The sequence below is a fragment of the Peromyscus leucopus genome, chromosome X (assembly GCF_004664715.2).
Source record: "Peromyscus leucopus breed LL Stock chromosome X, UCI_PerLeu_2.1, whole genome shotgun sequence".
NCBI lineage: Eukaryota > Metazoa > Chordata > Mammalia > Rodentia > Cricetidae > Peromyscus > Peromyscus leucopus.
The window spans coordinates 57517676-57539586 of NC_051083.1; the positions used below are offsets into that span (position 1 = coordinate 57517676).

The window sequence follows — 21911 nt, forward strand, 5'->3', positions numbered from 1 at the left end:
ATCTCTCAAACCTACAGTGATGCTGATAAAACACAATAATGACCAGCATAGCAAGATATCACTACAGGCACTCATATTTTGGTAGAAGGCAACAGCTATCTGATTGGACTTAAGGCCTGATCAACAGGAATAAACTCATGCCTGGTACTGGTAATCTAGCTAGTGAGGTCATATCTTAGAGAAGAGCATAGTACCACTATTTTACTAAAAGAGCTTCATTTCTAACTGAATATAAGTGCTTACTGTATACCCACCGATAAGTGTAGCTCTCACAGCACATCAAAGAAGCTTTGTTCTGCAGAAGACAGAGATTATTACAGAAAACCACAACTGGTTCAAATGCAGAGAGCATCCATTGGTGGTGAGCCCATACTGATTGGATACATCTACAACACAACTCCTACATGTAAGGGTCAGAGACCATTGTGGAAAAGGAGAAAAAATTTTAATAGTCAGAGAACCAAGAAATCTGCTGTGAGATTGTGTCTCCTAGATATGACAGGAAAGCTTCACCCATGATATTTCAATAGTATGGCTGCCTAAAGAAGACATGTACAAGGACAACAACAGACACTCTATTATGGAAGGGAGAATTCTCACAGGGCCTCACCCATAAACAATGAACTACTTGAAATTAAGGACTCCTGAGTAGGGAGTTCTCCATGGATGAGCCACCTAATTGATTATTCAATACCAAATGGTCAACCCTGAAAACATATACATATACATATAGCACTAAACAGATTCAACAGGCTATATTTATATATATTAAAATGTGTATATATGTAAGAATTAAAGAAAAAACAGATTTAAAAGGAAATGGAAGTGGAATGAAGGAAATGTTGAAGGAAGAAAAAGGAAAGAGATAAATGATGTAAGTATATTTTAATTTAAAAATAAGTAGTGAAAATTTTAAGTGTATAAGACTATCAAAAGAATACAGGAAAAACTATTTGGGAATTTAAGACTGGACAAAGAGAATTTAGACTTCATCCCTATAAAAGGATTAGTAAAGGGACAATGTGATAAATTATACTTCATCAAAATTGTAAAGGGGATAAATCAAGAAATAAATCAAAAGAAAATATTTACAAATTACATATCCAACAAAGAACTAGTCTATATAAAGAACTCTAGATACTCCATAATAAAACCAAATGATTCTATTAGATTCAATGACAAAAGTCATAAAGAATTACATTACCAAAAAAAGATATATAGATGGAAAGCAATCACATGCAAATAGATTCAACATCATTATCCTGAATTACTAATTCAGCCTATATGCTGAATTATGAAACATATATAAATATGACCAAAATAAAAACAAATACAAAATGAACAATACTAGCAATGGGTGATGATGAGGGGGAAACGGATCAAATGTGAATTTCTGGTGAAATGTATAATGCTACTTCCATTCTGGAAAGACTATAAAAGCCAAAGGACCAGTATATCTACTGTGGCATCATGTCTTTTGCATATGACAGGCAAGCTGCACCCACAAACTCTCTGCATCAAGACAAGAATGATGACAATAGCAACTGACATTGCAATGTAGATGGAGGAAATCTCACAAGGCACTACCCATAGAAGAAAATCTATAGATGTTCAATGCCTGCTGAGAGAGGGAGAATCAGTTTCCTCCTTGGTTTAGCTCCCACATAGGTTATCACATCCAACCTGAACATATATACATGTAAGTAAGATAAATGGACTTGGTGGATTATATATACATGTATACATACACACACATACATTATATTTATTCAGGGAGGTACAGGGGAAGTGGAGGAGTAGGACAGATGGGCAGGAATGATGTAGATGCAGTGTTCATGTATGAAGTTCTCAAAAAATTAAATTATTAAAAATAATGGTATGGTAGGGGATGGTAGAAAGGAGGGTGGTTGTGGATAAAAATGGGGTAGAAGATAAATTCATTTGATGGTATTGATTTTTTAATCCTTGATTACATCAATGTAGAAATCCTGGTTATAATATGGTACAGTTTTTAAGGTAGTAGCCCTGAGGAAGCTAGATAAGTAGTGTCATTGTACTGTTTTCCTTTTCTTTTTAAAAGACACATTTATTTTATTTTACGTGTATGAGCATCTTGCCTACATGTATGTATGTGCACCACATGTGTGCCTGATGCCTGTAGAGGTCAAAAGAAGACATCAGATCCTCTCAGAATTGGAGTTGCAAGCTGGTTGTCAGCCTCTGTTTAAATGCTGGAAAACAAGCCTTGATCCACTGAAATAGCAATAAGTGCTCTTAACCACTGAGCCATCTGTCCTACTCCTATTTCTTTCTATTAAGTAATTTTTTATTAATTCTTTTTTAATGAAAATAGATTCTTCTCTCATACAATACATCCTGACCCGCTCTCCAGTCCTCCAAGATCTCCCACCACTTCTCTTTCCCCCAGATCTACTCCCCCCTCCATTTCCCTTCAGAAAAGAGCAGGCCTTCAAGAGTCAATAACCAAACAAGACAATAGAGGATACAGTAAGACAAGCTAAAAGCCCTCATGTCAAGTTTGGGCAAGGCAACCGAATAGGAGGAAAAGAGTCCCAAGAGCAGGCAAAAAAATCAGTTTCACCTGCTTCCACTGTTAGGAGTCCCACAGAACACCGAGCTAACAGTCATAATATATATGCAGAGGACCTGGTGCAGACCCATGAAGGCCCCAAGCATGCTGCTTCAATCTCTGTGAACCCATATGAGCCTTGCTTAGTTGATTTGGTGGGCCATTTTCTCCTGGTGTCTTCTATCCCCTCTGACTCATACAGTCTTTGAGAATTTCATACACTGTATTTTGGTCACTCACCCATCCTTCAACTTCTTCCAGATCCACCTCCACCTTATTACCAATCTAAATTCAAATTAACCAAAGAAAGAGCAGGGTGACCCAAACTAATAAAAGTAGAAAGGAAAGGGGAAGCATTATAAGAGACACTGAGAACATTTAAAGAATCATAAAGGCATACTTTCAAAAATCTATATTCCACTGAACTGAAAAATCTAAAACAAATGAATGAATTTCCGGATGCATATGACCTACGAAAGTTAAATCAAAATAAATATTTAAATAGACCCATTTACAACCAATGAGATAGAAGTAGCAATTAAAATCTCCCAACTAAAAAAAGTCCATGACCAGGCAGATTTTGCACAGAATTCTATACCTTCAAAGAAGTATTAACACCAACACTCCCAAAATAATTTCTTACAATAGAAATGGAGGAAACACTTCAAAATTATTTTTATGAATGCAGTTTTAACATAACACCAAAATCATTCTATTTCTTAAAACTTCATTTAAGCATCATTATATTAAAATAAGAAGTTTGGTTAAAATACATATAAGTTATCATAGTAATAAAATATTTGAAATCTCATAAAGAAAATTACCTAACAAAAAAGTTTGAATGGTGTGTATTTAACTTTGTTGAAAGATAATGTGGAAGATGTCAATAAAATGAGAAATAATATTCTCAGGATAAATTATACTGTGATAATGCAGTGGTCAAAGACAGATATTAGTTCACTTTAAGGGAGGGAGGGAGAGAGAGAGAGAGAGAGAGAGAGAGAGAGAGAGAGAGAGAGAGAGAGAGAGAGAGAGAGAGAGAGAAAGACCCCAAGAGTGAGAAAAATGAAATATTTCAATGTGTGCATAAAGTCACTGAATGGATAACTGCTGAATAAGAGACAAAGTTGGGTTTTGAATATTAGGGTGAATGGATTTATTATTAACATTTCACCAAGATGACTAGAATAGATTATCAGTTCAGGAAGATCACTGTAAAAGAAAAATATTTAAATGCATTATAACTCATGCACAAGGGATTCTTAGTACTTGCTGTAGTGACTATTGAAATACCTCTGTGCATATGCTTTTCAGACTTGGGAAGTGCTCTATTTATGCATAGAAATAGTACATTTCTACTACATACTTTTTGAGGTTTTTTACAATCTATCATTAGTGAAAACCTAGAGTAGTGAGAAGGACAAAAAGGTAGAGGAAACTAAATGAGTGTCTACTAAGTGCTAGGCACTGTTGCTTAAATTTTATTACAACGTTTTGGTCAGATTTTTATTTTTACCTGTTTTGAAAACAATATTTTTGATATTATAATCATATCATTACCCCTTCCCTTTTCTTCTTCTAAATCCTTCTATATTCCCTTCCATTCTCTTTTTCAGTCAATGTCCTCTTTTTCACTAATTGTTGTTACACAAATATATATCTCTAAGTATTTAAGTACAAGTGTCTCAGTCTGTATAATGTTACTTGTATGTGTGTTTCAGGGCTGACCATTTAGTTTTGGATAACCCAATGGGAGTGCTTCATTTCTCCTTTTTTTAGCACTCCTTAATTGCCTTTAGTCTTTTGTGTAGGGTTAAAGCCTCCTGGACTTTCCTCCATCCACCTTAGCATTATTGTCTTTATTCAAATTATGCTTAGGCGTTCACATTGGTGAGACTTCATGGGTGTAAATTCTAACATTTGTAAGTAAAATAATCTCACAGAATACTTCCTGTGCCTTTAGTTCTTACAGTCTTTCTGCCCTCCTCTTCATCCTTGAACTTTGGATGCCAAAGTTGTATTACAAATGAATCCTTTAGGACTGATTGCCACAATTCTCCATTTGCCACAATTCTGTATTTTTTTGATTGGTTGTGATTTTTCTGTAATAGTTTCCATCTTCTGCAGAGAGAAGTTTCCTTGATATGGGTATAAGAACAAATATTTAGAATGTAGTTAGGGATTATGCTTGTTTATTAAGGTAGTGGTTCTAGGTTCTCCTCCAAGATCTGATTTCACTATCCTTGAGTAGTTGATTTTCCAGTATCAGGCTTAATTTCCCTCTTGTTAAGTGGGTCTCAAGTCTAATTAGAGAGCTGTTGGTCACTACCAAGGTACGTGTGCCACTATAATGGTTATTGCTGTGGTTCATAGGTGTCATAGCTGGATAGGACTGTTGACTGTTTCCTTTCTTTAGAAACTTGTGCAGTGATATTTTAATGAGCAACAGTCACTGTGTTTTCTTGGGCTTTGACTATCTAATCTAAAATGCATGGTGCATGCCCTAGTTACTTTTCCTGTTGATGTTTGTAGCTGTGATAAACACCATGACCAAACAACTTGGGGGAGGGAAGGGTTAATGTGTCTTACAGGCTACAATCCATCATCAAGAGAGGTCAAGGCAGGAACTCAAGCAGGATCCTGAAGATAGGAACTGAAGTGGAGACCATAAAGTAATGAACATGGATTTAATGCCTTACTGTTCATGACTGGCTTAGCCTGCTTTTTTGTACAACCCAGGCCAACCTGCCAAGAATGGTATTGCCCACACACATCAATCACCAATCAAGAAAATGTCCCACAGGCCGACAGGCCAATGTGATGAAGGCAGTGTCTCCTCCAAGTTAAATCTAGTTTGGGTCAAGAGTAAAAAAAAAAAAACTAGCTAGCACAGTATACAAGGATTTCAAGGCAAAGCATACTAATGTGTGATTTTATGTGACTTTTGCCAGAACTCCAGGAAGTTAATATCAATATACCCACTTTAGATTTAGGAAAATGAATGATTAAACAGAGTAAAAACCTCCAAATTCTACAGCTAATAAGAGGCAGAGTCACAATTTTAATTCAAGTTGTCTTCTCCCATTTAAGTTTTATTGAAGCCTTAAAGTCTAATAATTTATGACTATATAAGATGTGTAACTTTGAGTTAGTGACTTTCCTACTCTGAGCCTATTTTGTCATCTGAAATTAGTATGGAGGTGTGGAGGACTCTGTCTTAAATTTTAAAGGACAACGCTAACTTTCTGATTATTGCTGTGGTTCATAGGTGTCATAGCTGTGTTCAAATATCTAATTACCAAACCAAAAAGAGGTGAAGAAATTACATAACATGATAATATTTTAGCTATTTGACATTTGTCACAATTGTCATTTGGCACATGCTACTTCTGGAAAAAGCAACAAATCCCTGCATCTTAATTCTTACATAAGCCAATTTGATCAAGTTTCCTACCATTCTTAACACTCCTACCTAGGTTACATCTCAACAAAGAATATCAAGAATTGCCACTAAGTCCTTTTCTAGGTCTTTCATTGCCCTGGGCTGGTGGATGGAGTACATAGTCCTACACACATTAATGCCTGTGCCTGGTTTTGTTTGGGGCGGGGGGTCAAGACAGGGTTTCTCTGTGTAGCTTTGCACCTTTCCTGGAACTCGCTTTGGAGACCAGGCTGGCCTCGAACTCACGGAGAACCACCTGTCTCTGCCTCCCGAGTGCTGGGATTAAAGGTGTGCGCTACCACTGCCAGGCACCTGTGCCTGTTTTACAGATCCCAGAAATCAAGCCTACCAGAGGGATTTGACATATAATTAGTAGAAATTATACAATCATGACTTAAAAATTTATGTCACTATTTCCTTCTTATGGTCAGTGAACAATAGCAGACAATTTTACTCTCCCACAAAAGAAAGAATTTTCAAATTTGGTCAAGTTCATGTCTTAATATCTTGGACAGAAATCCTAATTGAATTCTGAATCTTCTAGCTCCTCTTTATAGCCCTTCTCTGTACAGGTCTTTGAAATCTAGTTAAGTGTAATAGCTATTTTTGGTTGGCAACTTGACTACATCAGGAATGAACTACAATCCAGAAATGGAGGGCACATCTGTGAGAGATCTTTGCTTGGTTTGAAGTAAGTTAATTCACTTCTAGTCCAGACCTTTGAGGTAGAAAGACACACATCTTTGATATGGATCTTGAGGGAGGAAGACATACCTTTAATCTGGGCCACAGCTTCTGCTGCTGGATGACTATATAAGGACATGGAAGAAAAAAGCTTTTGCTGCTTGTTCTCACCTTGCTAGCACATCCATTCCTTCACTGACATTAGAGCCTACTTCTTCTGAATTCTAGCTTATACTGAAGACTACCTGAGATATCCAGCCTTGTGGATTGAGCAACTTCTAGATTCTTGGAATTTTAAGCTATGGGCCCCCATTGATAACCCCATTAGTTGTACCAAAGCCTGTAAGTGCTTCTGATAAATCCAGAGAGATAGAGATAGAGATTCATTCTATAAGCTTTGTTAATTTAGAGAATCCTAATTAATGCATTCAGGGTAAAGCATTCTTAGCAGTGTATAAAGTCTAAACATTTCAGCATTCTAAGCTGGGAAGAGTTTTGCTTCCTGACTATAACTTGCAACCTACCATAACAATCTTCTGGAATAGCCAGATTTTGAAACAGAAATAATTCTTCCTTTCTTCCTTCATTCCTTTCTCTTTTCTTTCACTTCTTACTTTTCCTTTCTTCCTCTACCCTCTCTTCTACTTTTCTCTTCTTTCTTTCTTTCTTATGGTAAAAATTGGAAAGCCTAGGCAATATGTCAGACAGTGAAAATACAAAGAAAATTCTACTAAATATCTTATCTTAGTTAAGTGTGAAAGTTGATTTTGGTTGTCAATTTAACTGGATCTGAAATCAACAAAGATATAATAAATCTCTGGGAATACCAGTGAGATATTCCCTTGATTATGATCATTCAAGTGGGTAAGACTAGCCTAAATGTGGACAACACCTTTCAGAGATAGCCCAGGAATTAGGAGGTCCAAGGGAAAAGATTGTTGTCTTGATAGAGAGTTCGCCTATTCCCTTCCTTGCCTCTGTTGCCACTGATGTGGCTACTAATGATGCTGCTGCTTCCACTCTTTGCTGATGTCAAACCCAAGATTGTTAACTCTTTTAATATGATCTGATAACCAATGGCTCTCCAAGATCCTCCCTGCCTTCAATAGTAGGATTGGGACTTCTGAAAAACACCAAACTCATGGACTGAGTAGCTATCAAGCAGCCTCTACAGTGTGAAGACAGCCATTATTGAACTATTCAAACCCTATCATTTAGGTTGTTTTAATAAGTGTCCTTTTGTAATAGATACTCATATTGTAATTTCTCTTCCTTTATAGAAGCCTGATAAATCTAGAAAGTTTATAATTTCTTCATAAAGGATTAATATCTGAGGCTAATTTTCCCATTTGTGTTGGAGATTCTACCTTTTCTGTTTCCAGAAGTTTTGTTCTGATAACCATTCTCTCTGTCAACCATCTTCAAACTCTCATTGCAGAGATTTATCTCTTGGCCTTGAAACATGCTTGTGTCTTCCATTTTTAAATATCCTGTTCCTTAAGTTATATTCTCAAAACTACCCAACTTTGTCATAATCAAACTCTGCCAAGGAATTTACTATAGCTTGTTTTTTGTTTTCTTACTTCCATTAAACTTTCCAATGTGTTCTGGATTGGCATCAACATATCACTCCATTGTGACTGTTCTTGCTGACATAAAAAAAAAAAACTTCCTTCTTGACCTATAAAATGGACTATTGCCCATCTTACTCAAAGGACTTCCAAATACCTGGTATAAAGTTGGTAAGCAATTTGTGAGGAATGTCTGAGTTCTATTTTCAGACACTAATTTTGCCAAATTGTTGCATAATTTAAACATTTGGCCCTGGAACTGTTTTAGTAATTTCTGTGACTCTGTATTCTGTAGAGCCTAGATTTCCTCTTACTCCTCTAGTTTCCCCTCTATTCTTTAAAACTCGTGTCTAAAATTAAAATGTAGACTAGATGACTAGAGTTCTGACCTATGCATGTCTTTACCCTCTGACACTTAATGTTCTTCCCAATGAACTTACCTACAGCAATGATTTTCACATGTTGATCAATTTCCAACTGATTTTTTTCAACTCCAACACTTTCTTTTGAGTTCAAAAACAGTATAGCTACCTATTTATTAGCCATTACCACTAGATAGCCTACAATTATCACAAAATTGAACTTATACAATCTATCAGGCACCCAAAAGAATATATATGCTCTTCTTCGGGTGCCTCAGGTTTAGTAAAAAGAAACCACTATCCTCACAGTTTCTCAATTCACAAATCTGGCTATTCATTACATTTAATATTAAGTTTAAATTTGAAAATTTCTATCTAACATTGGAGATCATGATTAACAGGTATAATTCAAATCATATTTATTGTATGAATCTTTGAAATAATTTACTGTGAATGGCACTTTATGTGTGTAGATTTCTTTATCCTCCAAACCCATAACCTTTGCCTCATAATGGTCACATATTATTACACAATTTTAATAGAGGAACTTTCTTCAAAATGCTTGACTAACAATCTTGGAAACTGTGAAGAATATCAAGGAAGTCTTAGGGCACTGTCATAAGCAAAAGGAATCTAAGGAAACATGGCAGTTAAATGTTTCTTGTTTCTTAACCTAGAATTGTCCCCATGCTTTCTTTTACCAAGAAAATTTATAACTATTTTTTCAGATGATTGTAAGCTTGAATGGCAATGAAAAGTATAGCCAACAAAAATCTAAAATAAGTACTTTAAAGCCCTTTATAGAAAACAGTTGTTCGCCACTAGCCATGAACACTGCTTTGCTCTTTGTAGGTCTTCAAAAACTACTTGTTAGCCGGGCATTGGTGGCGCACTCCTTTAATCCCAGCACTCGGGAGGCAGAGCCAGGCGGATCTCTGTGAGTTCGAGGCCAACCTGGGCTACCAAGTGAGCTCCAGGAAAGGCGCAAAGCTACACAGAGAAACCCTGTCTCAAAAAACCAAAAAAACAAAAAGAAAAAAAACAAAAAAAAAAACTACTTGTTAGTTAATTGATGATTAAAATTATCTGTGTGGAAAACCACACAATTGTTGAGTCTGTTGTTGTTTGTAATTAATAATGAATTATTTTCAGTGTAATTAGTAGCTCCCAGCTAGAGAGAGATTGCTTCAAAGACAGAACATTTTTGCCTTTCTATTTGGATTCGTTACAATCCTTATTTCTGACTCTTCGCTATTGGGATTCCGTTCTTAGTATTCTCTTGTACTCATATTGTCTTTCACCACTCTAGCCTGTTCAATAATGCCTCTGAAATGAGTAAAATAAAACACATTCCTCAATAACCTCTTAACAAATGAACAAATAAAATTCCCAAGTAGGAATATCTGCCATCAAAGGAAATGTTAGATCCTTCACAACATGGTGCTTTCTTTGGATTGTTGTTTTTATTTAAGTTTTTTTTTCTTTTTGAGAAATTCCATGCATGAGTGGTAATCAGCAGTTCTTTATTTATAATCAAGGCATGCTTACCAGCAAGGAGATCATGTCTGGCACTATAAACACAGACAAATACCCATGGCTAGTAAATGCATGGATATTAGAGGAGAACATACTAACATCACTTTCCTAAACCAATATAATTCTTAAGTGCATTCTAAATATTTAATTTTATACCCACATAAAAATGTAAATTTTTCTCCTTATCAAAGAAGCTTATTTTTGCAGTAGAAAACCATCATAGAAAGCCGCAAGTAGTCTAAGTGCAGAGAAAGATTGGCCATGGAGTGCCCAGCCCCTACTGGCACATCTACTACACATCTCTTGCAACAAAGGTTCAGAGAACATTATAGAAGAATGAGTGGAAAGAGTTAAGAGCCAGAGGACCAGTCAGTCTGCTATGAGACTGCTTTCTAGCCACAACAGGGAAGTTTCACACATGAAATCTCATCAATATGGCTGCCTAAACAAGTTCCAACGATCATTGATATCTCAAAGTAGTAGGAGGAAATTTTATAGGGCCCAACACTAGATAAAGAGCTGCAATTAATTAATAATTGCTGAGAGGGATAATTATTCTTCCCAGGGAATAAGCCTCAGGATTGGTTATCTAATGCTGAATGGTAAGCCTTTGAAAAGTGCATGTGCTAGCAACACCAAAGAGACTCAGCAGTTTGTATTGATTTATTTGTTCATTTTTTGTATGTGTAATGACAATAGCTAAAGAAGTGGAGGCCATACATTTGGGAGGGAGGTGCAATAGACATGGGAAGAGTTTGAGGGAAAAGTGGGAGGGGGTAAATATGTAATTACACTTTAACTGAAATTTTAAAAATTGGACTACTTGTACTTATTGTTTGTTGACTTCTCTGCATATTTTAGTTATTTACCCTCAATGAGAGTAATACTTGGAAAGTACCTCCTTGTATTCTATAGGTTGCAACCCATATAACAGGTATGGTATATAATCTTTTAAAGTATTTTTATTGTCTTTGGGAATTACATTGTATTTGAACTTATTTACCTTCTTCCTGTCTTCTTCCAGCTCTGTCCTTATTTCATACTTAACCAACTCTGTATCCTCACAAAATAATAATAAAACACTGAGTCTCACTTGTGCTTCCCATATACTCTATATGAGTGGCTACCATTAAGAATGTGGTAAACCTACCAGGACCACACCCTCAAAGAAACTTAACTTTCCATTTTCTAGCATCTATCGGTTGCCAGTAGCTCCTTAGTTAAGTGTTGGACTTAGTAACCACCTTGCCGGTATGCTGGGATTTTGTCTTGATTGAGCCTATGCAGGTCCTGTGCATGCTGCCATAACTGCTGTGCATTCATCTGTGAAATTTGGAAAACACTGGTATATGTTCTGTAAATAAGTGGATAAAGATGGCAGAAGGGAGTCTATATATGAAACAGAGATAGCCATTTCTGAACCTTCTTTTTCAACCTGAGTAGATTTAGAATCACCTAGAAAACATACCTCTGTGGGGGTATTTTTCAGAGAGGTTTCACTTACCAGGGAAGACCTACTCTGAGTGTAGATGGCACTGTCTCATAAGCTGGGGTGCTGGAGTGAAAAAACAAAATGGAAAAAGCAAATTGAACACAAAAATTCATCTCCTCTTCGGTCTTGAGTGTGAATGAAATTTGGACAGCTGTCTCACATTCCTCCAATTACTACCATAATTTATTGTACTCTCAAACTGTAAAAAAAAAGAAGAAGAAGGAGGAGGAGGAGGAGGAGGAGGAGGAGGAGGAGGAGGAGGAGGAGGAGGAGAAGAAGAAGAAGAAGAAGAAGAAGAAGAAGAAGAAGAAGAAGAAGAAGAAGAAGAAGAAAATTACCTCCTTAGGTTTTGTCAATTATTTTGTCTCAGCAATCAGAAAAGTAATCAATACACCATTAAGTATATTAATAAAAGTTCACCTAGCATATTTAATATCAAGTTAGAACAAAATTAAATTGTTCTCCCAAGTTGCTATACTGTAGTACAAGGACTGTGCACCTCTCTAATACTGGCAAGGGAGTGCAGAATCTCACAAACTGATTATGTGGTTGCAAGTTAGACAATATATGATTTGCTATCAGATTTCAACATAGAAATTATAGACATTATAGAAATTTATGCTATCAAAATAACTGGATAATTTCCTAAAGACACATACATACATATACACACAGTGAAAATATACATAGAGCAATCTCAACTACTAAAAATATTTAGTGTCAGGGACAAGGACAGAATCTCTAGTTAGTGGAAAATTACAGACCCCCAATAAGACAGGGAACTAGATCATCTTACAGTCAGGTTGCCTAGCAACAGGACATTGAGTCAGAGCCCTTGACCCTTTCACCCTGTAAACATCCTGTTAGCTTGCCCCACCTTATGCAGATGACAGCTTCTTGCTCCCCCCACCCTGCAGAACTATATAAACCTTTCTGGAAGAGAAATAAAGTGGCACCTTGATCAGAATCTAGACGTGATGTGTTTTCCTTTGTATCTCCTGTCCCTACATTCCCTCCTTAGGGTGGTCGAGAACCCGTTGTAGCCCTGCAGGCGGGGGCAATTTAGTGTTGTTTCCAAAAAGAAACAAATATCCTAGATATCAAAGAAAATAAATTGTGTGCTATTTGTAAAAGAAATGAGACCAATTTGTGTGCTCTGCCATTTAAATGGATTCACAATCCACTGAGTAAAGAAAGGAAATGACAAAATAGTATAATAAAATCTGACCTTTAAAAATGAAAAGGCTATTTGCTAATAAACATGTCCATATTAGTATGCATTAGAACTAAAATTAGCCTGACAAAATCTAAAGTGCCATGTGATTATATGTGTAGAATGGGTGTTCGAGTTTGGGTTACTTCAGCAAACCAATTTTTGGCAAAGACAAAGTAGCACAGCTTCGGTGATAGACAGTCAGTGAGGAAATCAAACACAGCTCTTCCAAGATGAGAAGGATGTATATATGATTAGGAAAGCAAAATCAAACCAGATCTCCCATGAAGGGATGTTAACAAATCCTAGACAAAAGTTCTGAAACAAAAAGCATTAATATGATACAATAAAAATAGCATTTGGATACACACATATATAATTCTATTCATCATTCCACATTTTGCAAATAAGAAAATTAAAATGCAAAGTCTTTGTTCCAATGCCACAATATTGATCAAGATATAATACACAAAGGTGCTGTCCAAACTGCCAAACCACTCCAGGACTGGAGTTCAAAACTGGATGGCTATCAGTTCTCAGAATTTTACTTTAAAACTTTACATAATCAAACCTCATGCTTTCTTTGCTCTTCCCTTCTGTAGTAAATGCATTAGATGGACAAAATGAAAGGAAGCCCATGAGTAGAGTTAGAAAAATCCAACAGACCTCTTGGTCTGTAGTTTTCAAATAGTCTCATCTTCCCTCTATGTCTGTACTCCTAAGTCAAAGATACGTCTATAATGCCAGACAGACTGGGACAGGCCTAAAAATATTCAATTCTACTAATACTAGCACTCCTAAGTGATATAGGAAAAGCTTTTTAAGTATGACTCAGTTTCCTACAAAATTAAGATTTCTGGTTCAGACATTTGGAGTCTCTGGATTTCTATTCACTATAAATATTAGAAAAAGAACTAAATCCAAGATTTGACAGTTTGTATTTCTAGGAAATATCTGTTCTAACAATCATAATAACTAATAGCTATTACAGGATCATTTTGTGCAAATAACATCCTCATCAAGTTCATGAAAGACTTAAATAAATAAAAAAAGATGAATGGACTTTCTCAAGGATACATAATTAAAACATAACAGTGACTGACAGATTTTAAACCCTCCAGATCAGTAGAAAAGAGTACTTTCTTCCAACCATTTATTTACCAGTAAAATCTCATGGAGGTATTTTGAGTAAAGAGGATGCACTAGCTCCTATTAAATGATCTCCCTTTTAAGGATATTTTGTAGGGTATTTTCTGGATCACTATTTAGAAATAAAAATTTATTCATTCATTTTGCTTGGAATTAACTAACCTGTAAAATCTTATAACAAGAGCTTTCATAGAGAAACTTCTTCCCAAGCACAATTCCAAGAAGCTAAAATGTGAACTAAATTTTATGCACAGATACAACCATCCACAGCAGTACTATAGAAAATATTTTGATGAAGATTTTGCCTTAGGGTCTGTTAGCATTTATTACTACCCTTACAGACAGGACCCACCATGTATAGGTTTTCAGTTTTTCCACTGCATAGACATATCTTTTAAAGATCACAAGAACAACTGGAATCTAGTTCCCCTGCCACTCAATGTATGTGCTCTGGATTTAATCTGAATCTCCCCAAAGGAGATGTACATTTTTTTTCTAACTTCCATAAAGGAATTAACTATGTACACAACAACCCATACACTGGCATCGATAGGCCTGCTTAGGGTTTGTAGGCATAGGAATGTTGGGAGTGTGAAGATGCCTTTGTTAATACATACAAAAGTGCTGCATAAAGTGCCAAAGTGATAAGCCATTCCCAAAACTACTCGTTTCACTTACAGGCTTACTCTCCCCTACTCGGGGAACTGCTCTTTTCTGGGAGATGTCTAGCTAATCAGAGACATTAATTCTTCTTATGACCAGTGTGAAATATGCTGAAAACAACAATTTTCACCCAGCCTAAAAACTTTGAAATGAACATTAATTAGAAGTATTTGCAACTCATGTCATGAACAGACTGTAAAGAGGATACAATTGCCTTAAATGAGTTCAAGGCTTCTAAATCAGAAAATTCACTTACAAAGAAATTATGAATAAAGGTCAAACCACTATCTATTAAGCAGTCTTGGAGGGTGGCATGGAAGTTGAAAAGCTAAAAACAGTTAAACATAGTAAAGCTTATTTGAAAGGCTTAAAAGTTTATTTCACCAACCACAAATGATGCTTTTGATGTAGGGCTAGAAGAGATACAAATTGTGAAGGCTATGAAAAGCATAATGTATAAAGTTGGAGACAAAATTCATTGAGCACAGAATGACAACTCATCTTAGTTTGGGTTTATCCAAGTGTTTAACAAGGCACCCACATAGGAGAATAGAATATGGGAACAGTAAGTTTTTAGCAAGGTCTTATGTGCTACTATTTTTTTAGATAGATGCTACAGGGGAAAACATCAATGATTCATAACTAAGTAGGAGCCAGTCCTTAAAATAGTGATGAATACCTAAAAAACACACTGATATAACCTTTCTGATTTTGCACCTGACCTTACCCTATTTTATATTTTTCTAAGATCTAGGATGAGAAACAAAAAATATGTTCATCTACTTTTCCATTAAGGGTATGAAAGGGAAAGCACCTGGCCAGAATTTTAGAGAACAGTGCTAATTTGAAATATTTAGTCACATATTTCCTGGACACCACCAAAATGACCAAAATGTCCTAGAAATTTGAAAATTTTGGCACCCAAAATATATCCACCAGGTTCCTTGGACAACTGGACAATGTACAAAATCCCTTTGCCAGATGATGTGTGGAATTCGAGAGTTTGAAAATTAGCATCATTGATAAACACAGGTGTGTTACTAATTTTCCAAAATAATGAAAGCAACGAAACAGAAATGTCGTCAAAGAAAAGCTGTATGTACTCTATTCTCTGTTAAGTTATTACTTTGGATCCTTATGTTTCCCACCCTTATCACATTACAAAAATCACATTTATTTTTTAATATTCGATGACAATTTACATTTAAGATATTTATTTTGGTCACTGTGGTAGATGTTGAGGAACACAGACGTCAAATATTCAGTGCCAGAAAGTAAGTAGGCTAATCCAAGCTTTCTATAAATTTTCATAGAAGTAAGGAGAAACTATGAAGTTAAGGGTCAAACTCTGGTTTACATCTCAGGACTATATTAACTTAACTATGAGATCTTGGGTAAATTATTCAACTGCTTTATACTTCGACTTCAAAAAATTTCAAATGTAAAATTATGTTCTTCTCGGAGAGCTACTGAATATTAAATAAAATAATTGATTTAAAGTATGCAGCATGTTACCTTGCATATATTCAGAACTGAGCAATTTTTTTTTCATCAGCAAATTAGCAATCATTTATTCTGGAGTCTGGCTGTCCCATTGCAGGACACAGGTGTTCGTAGTACCAGCTAGGCCAGTCTCATGCCCACCACTGTTTGCCTGCCACCCTCTGCTTAGTAAGGAGCTTTCAGTTTTTGTTCTGTACTTCTGCAGTTCCCAAGACCTAGGATGAGAAGGAAGTCTCTGTTTCCTTTGGGGTGGCATCAGGAGGATTTCTTGGGGTTTGAGAGTCCTGATGCCCCAGGGCTCCTATGTCGTTAGGGTGTTGTTCCATCCTCTCAAAAAGAATGAGCATCTCGCAGTGTGGAGTCTGTGGGAATAGGTCCACGGCTCATCTCAAAAAGGATGAGCATCTCTCAGTGTGGAGTCTGTGGGAATAGGTCCATGGAATGGGATGCCTTTTATTCTGTTAGATGGGGCCCTGCAGAGGTCCACAAAGTTGCCAATGGCTGCACGGGGATTGCAGGAAACATACAGGAGTCGCTTGATGTTCTCAGGTCTATGAATGGCCAGAATCACCTTGGAATGTAGGCCAGCCCGTGGTGGGTCTAGGACAGCTACAAGTTGTTGGGAGGACAGTCTGCTCACCAAGCCTGGCACAAGATCCTCAGCCCTGCCACAGCAGAATTCAACGTTGCTCAACTCATTGGTACGGGCGTTCACATGGGCATCCTCCACACCCTCCTGGCACAGCTCAATTCCAACTACTCTCTTCACCTTCCGAGCCAGGGCCAGGCCTATGGTGCCAGTGCCACAGCATACCTCCAGCACGGTACTGCCCCCATCCAGCTGAGCCCATTCCTGGATGACTGTGTAGAGCACTTCAGCTGCAGGTGTGTTTATCTGGAAGAATGCGTGAGGGGAGATATGGAAGGTCAGCCCCAGCAGGTCCTCCTGGATGCACTGGTCACCAGCCATATGCTCCAGGGGCAGGCCTTCCTGGCTGGGAGTCTTCCTATGTCCCTCTTCCACAAAGTAGAGGCAGGTCACCCCACTGGCCTTGCCTGGCCCTTCCATGAAGTGGTACACCAGGGAGGCCTTCAGCCCTGCCAACTCCTCCGAGCTCAGTTTCTGGGGGTGGAAGTAGGCAATGGCCATGGCCTGGCCTCTGCGGCTGGTACGAAAAGTCAGCTGCTTCCAGTGGCCTGTATATGTCTCAGGGTCATATGCCGAGTATGGGATGGACTGAATGAATTCCTGGAAGGCCTTCACCACCTGCTTCGTGGCCTCTGGAATGTGCACAGTGTCAAAGGGGGCTGCCACATCGCAGGTTCCGCCCTTGTACTTGCCGAGCCTTCAGCCAACGGTGTTGTCTTCTCCATCCACCCCAACTCTGACCAGAAACTCACACTTACTGCGGTATTCAATCTGCTGGGGTGATGGCCTGACCCCCTCCAGTGGGCAACAAGCCTTATTATGCTGTTGTCTCTGTGTGAGCAGCCAGGGTAGCAGGGCGCGGTTGGTGCTCCCAATTTCCTTGCTCAGTTTTTGCAGCACCCACAGAACTGAGCAAATTTAACACCCCATTTTCTTTCATGGTAACTTGCTTTCATCACAGTTTTTGTTCTTCAATAAAGTCTCTCTGTGTACTCAATAGCTTTAAAAGGCCTGAAATTAACATCCTCACTTCATCTTTCACACATTCCTTTCATCACTCAAACACACAATCAATTACTAAGTTCTTAAATTCTTTCTACTGTTTTGATTTCGTGAATGTTCCTTGGATCTACCCACATTTGTTCACGTCTGCGAATTGTTTCAATCACCACCATCTTTCACCTGGATTTTACTAGTTTCCTAATTGTTACCATCATTTCTAATTTTTATGCCCTTTTCCATTTTTATTTCACATGCAGCCAAAGTGATTTTTCTACTAACCGAAGTTTATTATCTCGCTCATGTACTTTAAACATGTAGGTAATGTTCCACTTTCTTTATATCAAAGATAATTGTCTTTTGATCAATTCTTAAGAACCAGGTATTACTAATTCTTTGCATTCTTCCAGATATGTCAATTTCATGACCACTGTGGTGATATTTTGTTTGTACTGTCACAAATAAAGCTTGCCTGGAGGTCAGAGTACAGAGCTAGTCACTAGGAGCCAGGCAGTAGTGGCACACATCTTTAATCCCAGTACTTGGCAGGGAGAAAACAGGAAGTGATATGTCTAGGCAGAGAGAGGAAATGATAAGGCAGTGTGGAGACAGAAGCTCAGTCCTTTCAGGCTGAGGATTCGGTAGAGGTAAGAATCTAGTGGCTGGTTCCTTTTCTGAGCTTTCAGCATTTATCCCAGTATCTGACTCTGTGTTTTTATTAAGACCAATTAGAATTCAAACTACAGACCATCTGGGAAATTTTCTCTGATTAGGGATCTTAGATTAACTTCCTCTTCTTCAGAAAGGTTTTTATAAATTCCCAAACAAGATTTCCCTTTCCTCTAATCAATGTTATGTACTTCTCATACTACCAGAATTTCTTCTTTACTGCATGCTACAGTTATAAAAAAGATAAACACTTGGATAGCACAGCAACTATTCTAAACACTTTAGATCTATATTCTAATACAATTTTCACAGTAGTCCTGCAAAGTATGTGATATTCTTATTCTTGTTTTTCAGATGCATATACCTAAGCAGAGAAAGGGTAAATTGTTTACCCATGGTCTTATAGCTAGTAAATGATAGAGCTAGATAAAGTTTTGAACTTGGGCCCCAGAGTCCGTGGTCTTGTGTACTATGTTATGTTGCCCCCTCATTTATAATAAATTACTCAATGACTTAAAATTATGTGAATTAGATTATGAATTATTTGTCTCTGTGATTACCACTTTAGCTTCCAGGGACCAACATGGTACTAGAATCATAACTGTCAATAAATGTTCATTAGACAGGCAAGTTAACATGCACTGGAAAAGATATTGAATAGATGATTAGAATCCATTATTATCATTCTTAAAACCACCTCAAACTTTATGTGCTTTGTAAAGATATCCTTGACTCCAAGTTCACTATGTACAGTTTTAGTATTTCTTATCAATGTTCTCAAATCTTGTTCAAGAGCCTAGAAAGTTTTTCAGGACAATATATGTGTAATTTATTCATGGAACTATAGGATCTATGTTAAGAGTACCTTGTGTATCATAAGTTCTCAATTAATGCTAATGAAGGAGGCTGTGAGAAAATACAATATCCAACTACACAAATCACAGATAAAGAGATTACAAAATAACTAAGTCACAGAATAATGATAGATATTACTAAAAATAAGCTTAAATCTAGTAAGAATCTTAGGTTATAATTTTGTGCAATGTTCCAAATAACTTCCTTCATGAAAAACATAGAGATATTTTACAGCAACATATATGTAAAGATTTAATAATTTTAGTCAACAATAATAAATGCCTTTCTTCTTCATCAGTAATGCCTGACAAGGAAGTACTGATTGTGACACTTTTGAATATATACCTAAAATATACATAACTGGGACATGTAGATGGTTTGTTTATGTGCTAGAATCCTTTTCTATTTTTTCTTTAGTATTTCATGGGTTGAGTTGTACAAGTGTTTCACTTCCTTAGCAGAATTTATTCCTAGGATTTTTTAGACTATTCTGAATGAGGCTTTTCCTTTCTTTTTCTCTTTGTGAATTCACTGTTAATACACAGAAAAGATACTAGGGCCCTGAGAAATGGCTTATTATATGAGGGCACTTGCTATCAAGTGCAACAGTCTGAGTTTGATCCCACAATCCCTATAGTGAAGGGAGAGGATTGACTTCTACAATTTGTCATTTGATATCCACATGTGCATACCTGTCCCTCTCATTCACAAATAAATGGATGTAAAAGCTTTAATCAACTGTTAGTGATTTTATTATGTATTTATCATGTATCTTTTAACTTTGATAAATTGTTCATCGGATGTAACAGTATACTTATCATAGACTTTCAAGGGTCTTTTAAGTGTAGGATTTTAGCAGCTATAAATAGGAATAATTTTACTTCTTTTCCTATTTGTGTCTTTTATTTTTTATTTGTCCTTCTTCCTCTATGATTTCAATCATTATATTAAATAGGAATGATAAGACTGAACAGGCTTGACTTGTTCTTGCTGCTAGAGGAAAACACTTTAATGTAGAATGCTTACAGTATACATTACTATGCTGAGTTATGAAACTTATATTCCAAGATTACTATCTTAAGCATTTAAAGCTCAAAGTCATCAGTAGAATTCATAAGCATTGAAAAATACCACTAAAGATTCTATATATAGGAATTTATTATCAACTGCTTCAAGGTCTGGCCACCCGAAAACATACTCTGTTTTAGTACACAAAGTTTCATTGGAATACAGTGTTCAATTCTTTATCTCTAGCTCCTTTCATATTACATTGTCAAAGATCATTGTTTGAAATTGACTGAATGTTCATTGATTTTTACTAGCATTTATTAGTCATGTAAGGTAATGAGTTTCATTATGATGTTTCACAAATATAAGTATATGTAATATTTGTTGGTCATCTTCAGTTCCCTATTATCATATCCTGCTCTCTATCTCACTCTTACCCTTTCTCTACCTTCAAGCCCTCCTTCTACTTTCATTTGTTATCTCTATTGTTTTGTTTGATATTCTGTAATTATTATTGCTCTATGTTTACAACCACATAAATATATAAATAAAACTTGTTGGATCACTTTTGTGTTACACACACACACACACACATATATATATACATATATATATATATATATATATATATATATATATATATATATACAAACACATATATGTCTGATCATTTGGTATTGGATAGCCAACTAGGAAGGATTGATTCTGTCTCCCAGGAGTCATTGATCATCTATATCTCATTTTCATCTATGAGTGGGGCTTTGTAAGTTTCTCCATCCATACTGGCATGTAAATGGTGTTGTCATTCTTCAGGTCTTCCTTAGACTATGGTATTTTTTAAACAGTTTCTGTTTTAAAATGTTATTTTATTTGATGTGTATGGGTGTTTTCTGTCTATGTATATCTGTGTACCACATGCATGTCTGGTCCTTGTAGAGGCCAGAAAAGGGTGTGAGATCCACTGGAACTTCAGTGACAAATGATAATGAATTGTCTTGTGGGTGTTGGAATTCAAACTCTGGTTCTCTGGAAGTGTAGCCAGTGTTCTTAACCACTGAACTATCTCTCCAGTATATAGGCTACTGTATTGTTGAGATTTCACGGACACAGCTACCCTGTCTTAAATAGAAGACACGATCATGTAGCAGACATCCTAGATGTCTGGCTCTTAAAATCCTTCTTCCCTGTCTTCTGTGATTGCTTCCTGAATCTTGGGTTTAGGGGTTGTACTGTATCAATTGGGGCTAGGCACCCCAAAATCAGTTGTTCTCTACACTTTGACCAGTTGTGGGGTTCTATAATGGTCTTCATATCTTGCAAAGAGAAGTTTCTTTGATGAGGGGTAAGGGTTATACTTACTTGTGAATATAAAATAAGTGTTTAAAATGTACATTAGAATTATGCTGATTGAGGAAAGTGGCAGTAGTAAGTTCCCCTCTGGGATCCATGGACCCACCAGCCATATTAGCTAGATTTACAGTATAAGGAATGAATTCCCTTCTGTTGAGGAAGCCTAAAGTCCAATT

The 21911-nt window shown here is 36.6% G+C and overlaps 1 protein-coding gene across 1 annotated transcript in view; it reads right to left on the bottom strand.

Annotated features, from left to right (window-relative positions):
- Positions 1-16398: 16398 nt before the first annotated feature.
- Positions 16399-21911, bottom strand: part of LOC114703155 (tRNA (uracil-5-)-methyltransferase homolog A-like) — a 70607-nt gene continuing 65094 nt past the window's right edge. Inside the window, 1 exon segment of the mRNA XM_037198777.1 lies at positions 16399-17762. Coding sequence (XP_037054672.1) covers positions 16594-17762 — 1169 coding nt within the window. The 3' untranslated portion in view covers positions 16399-16593.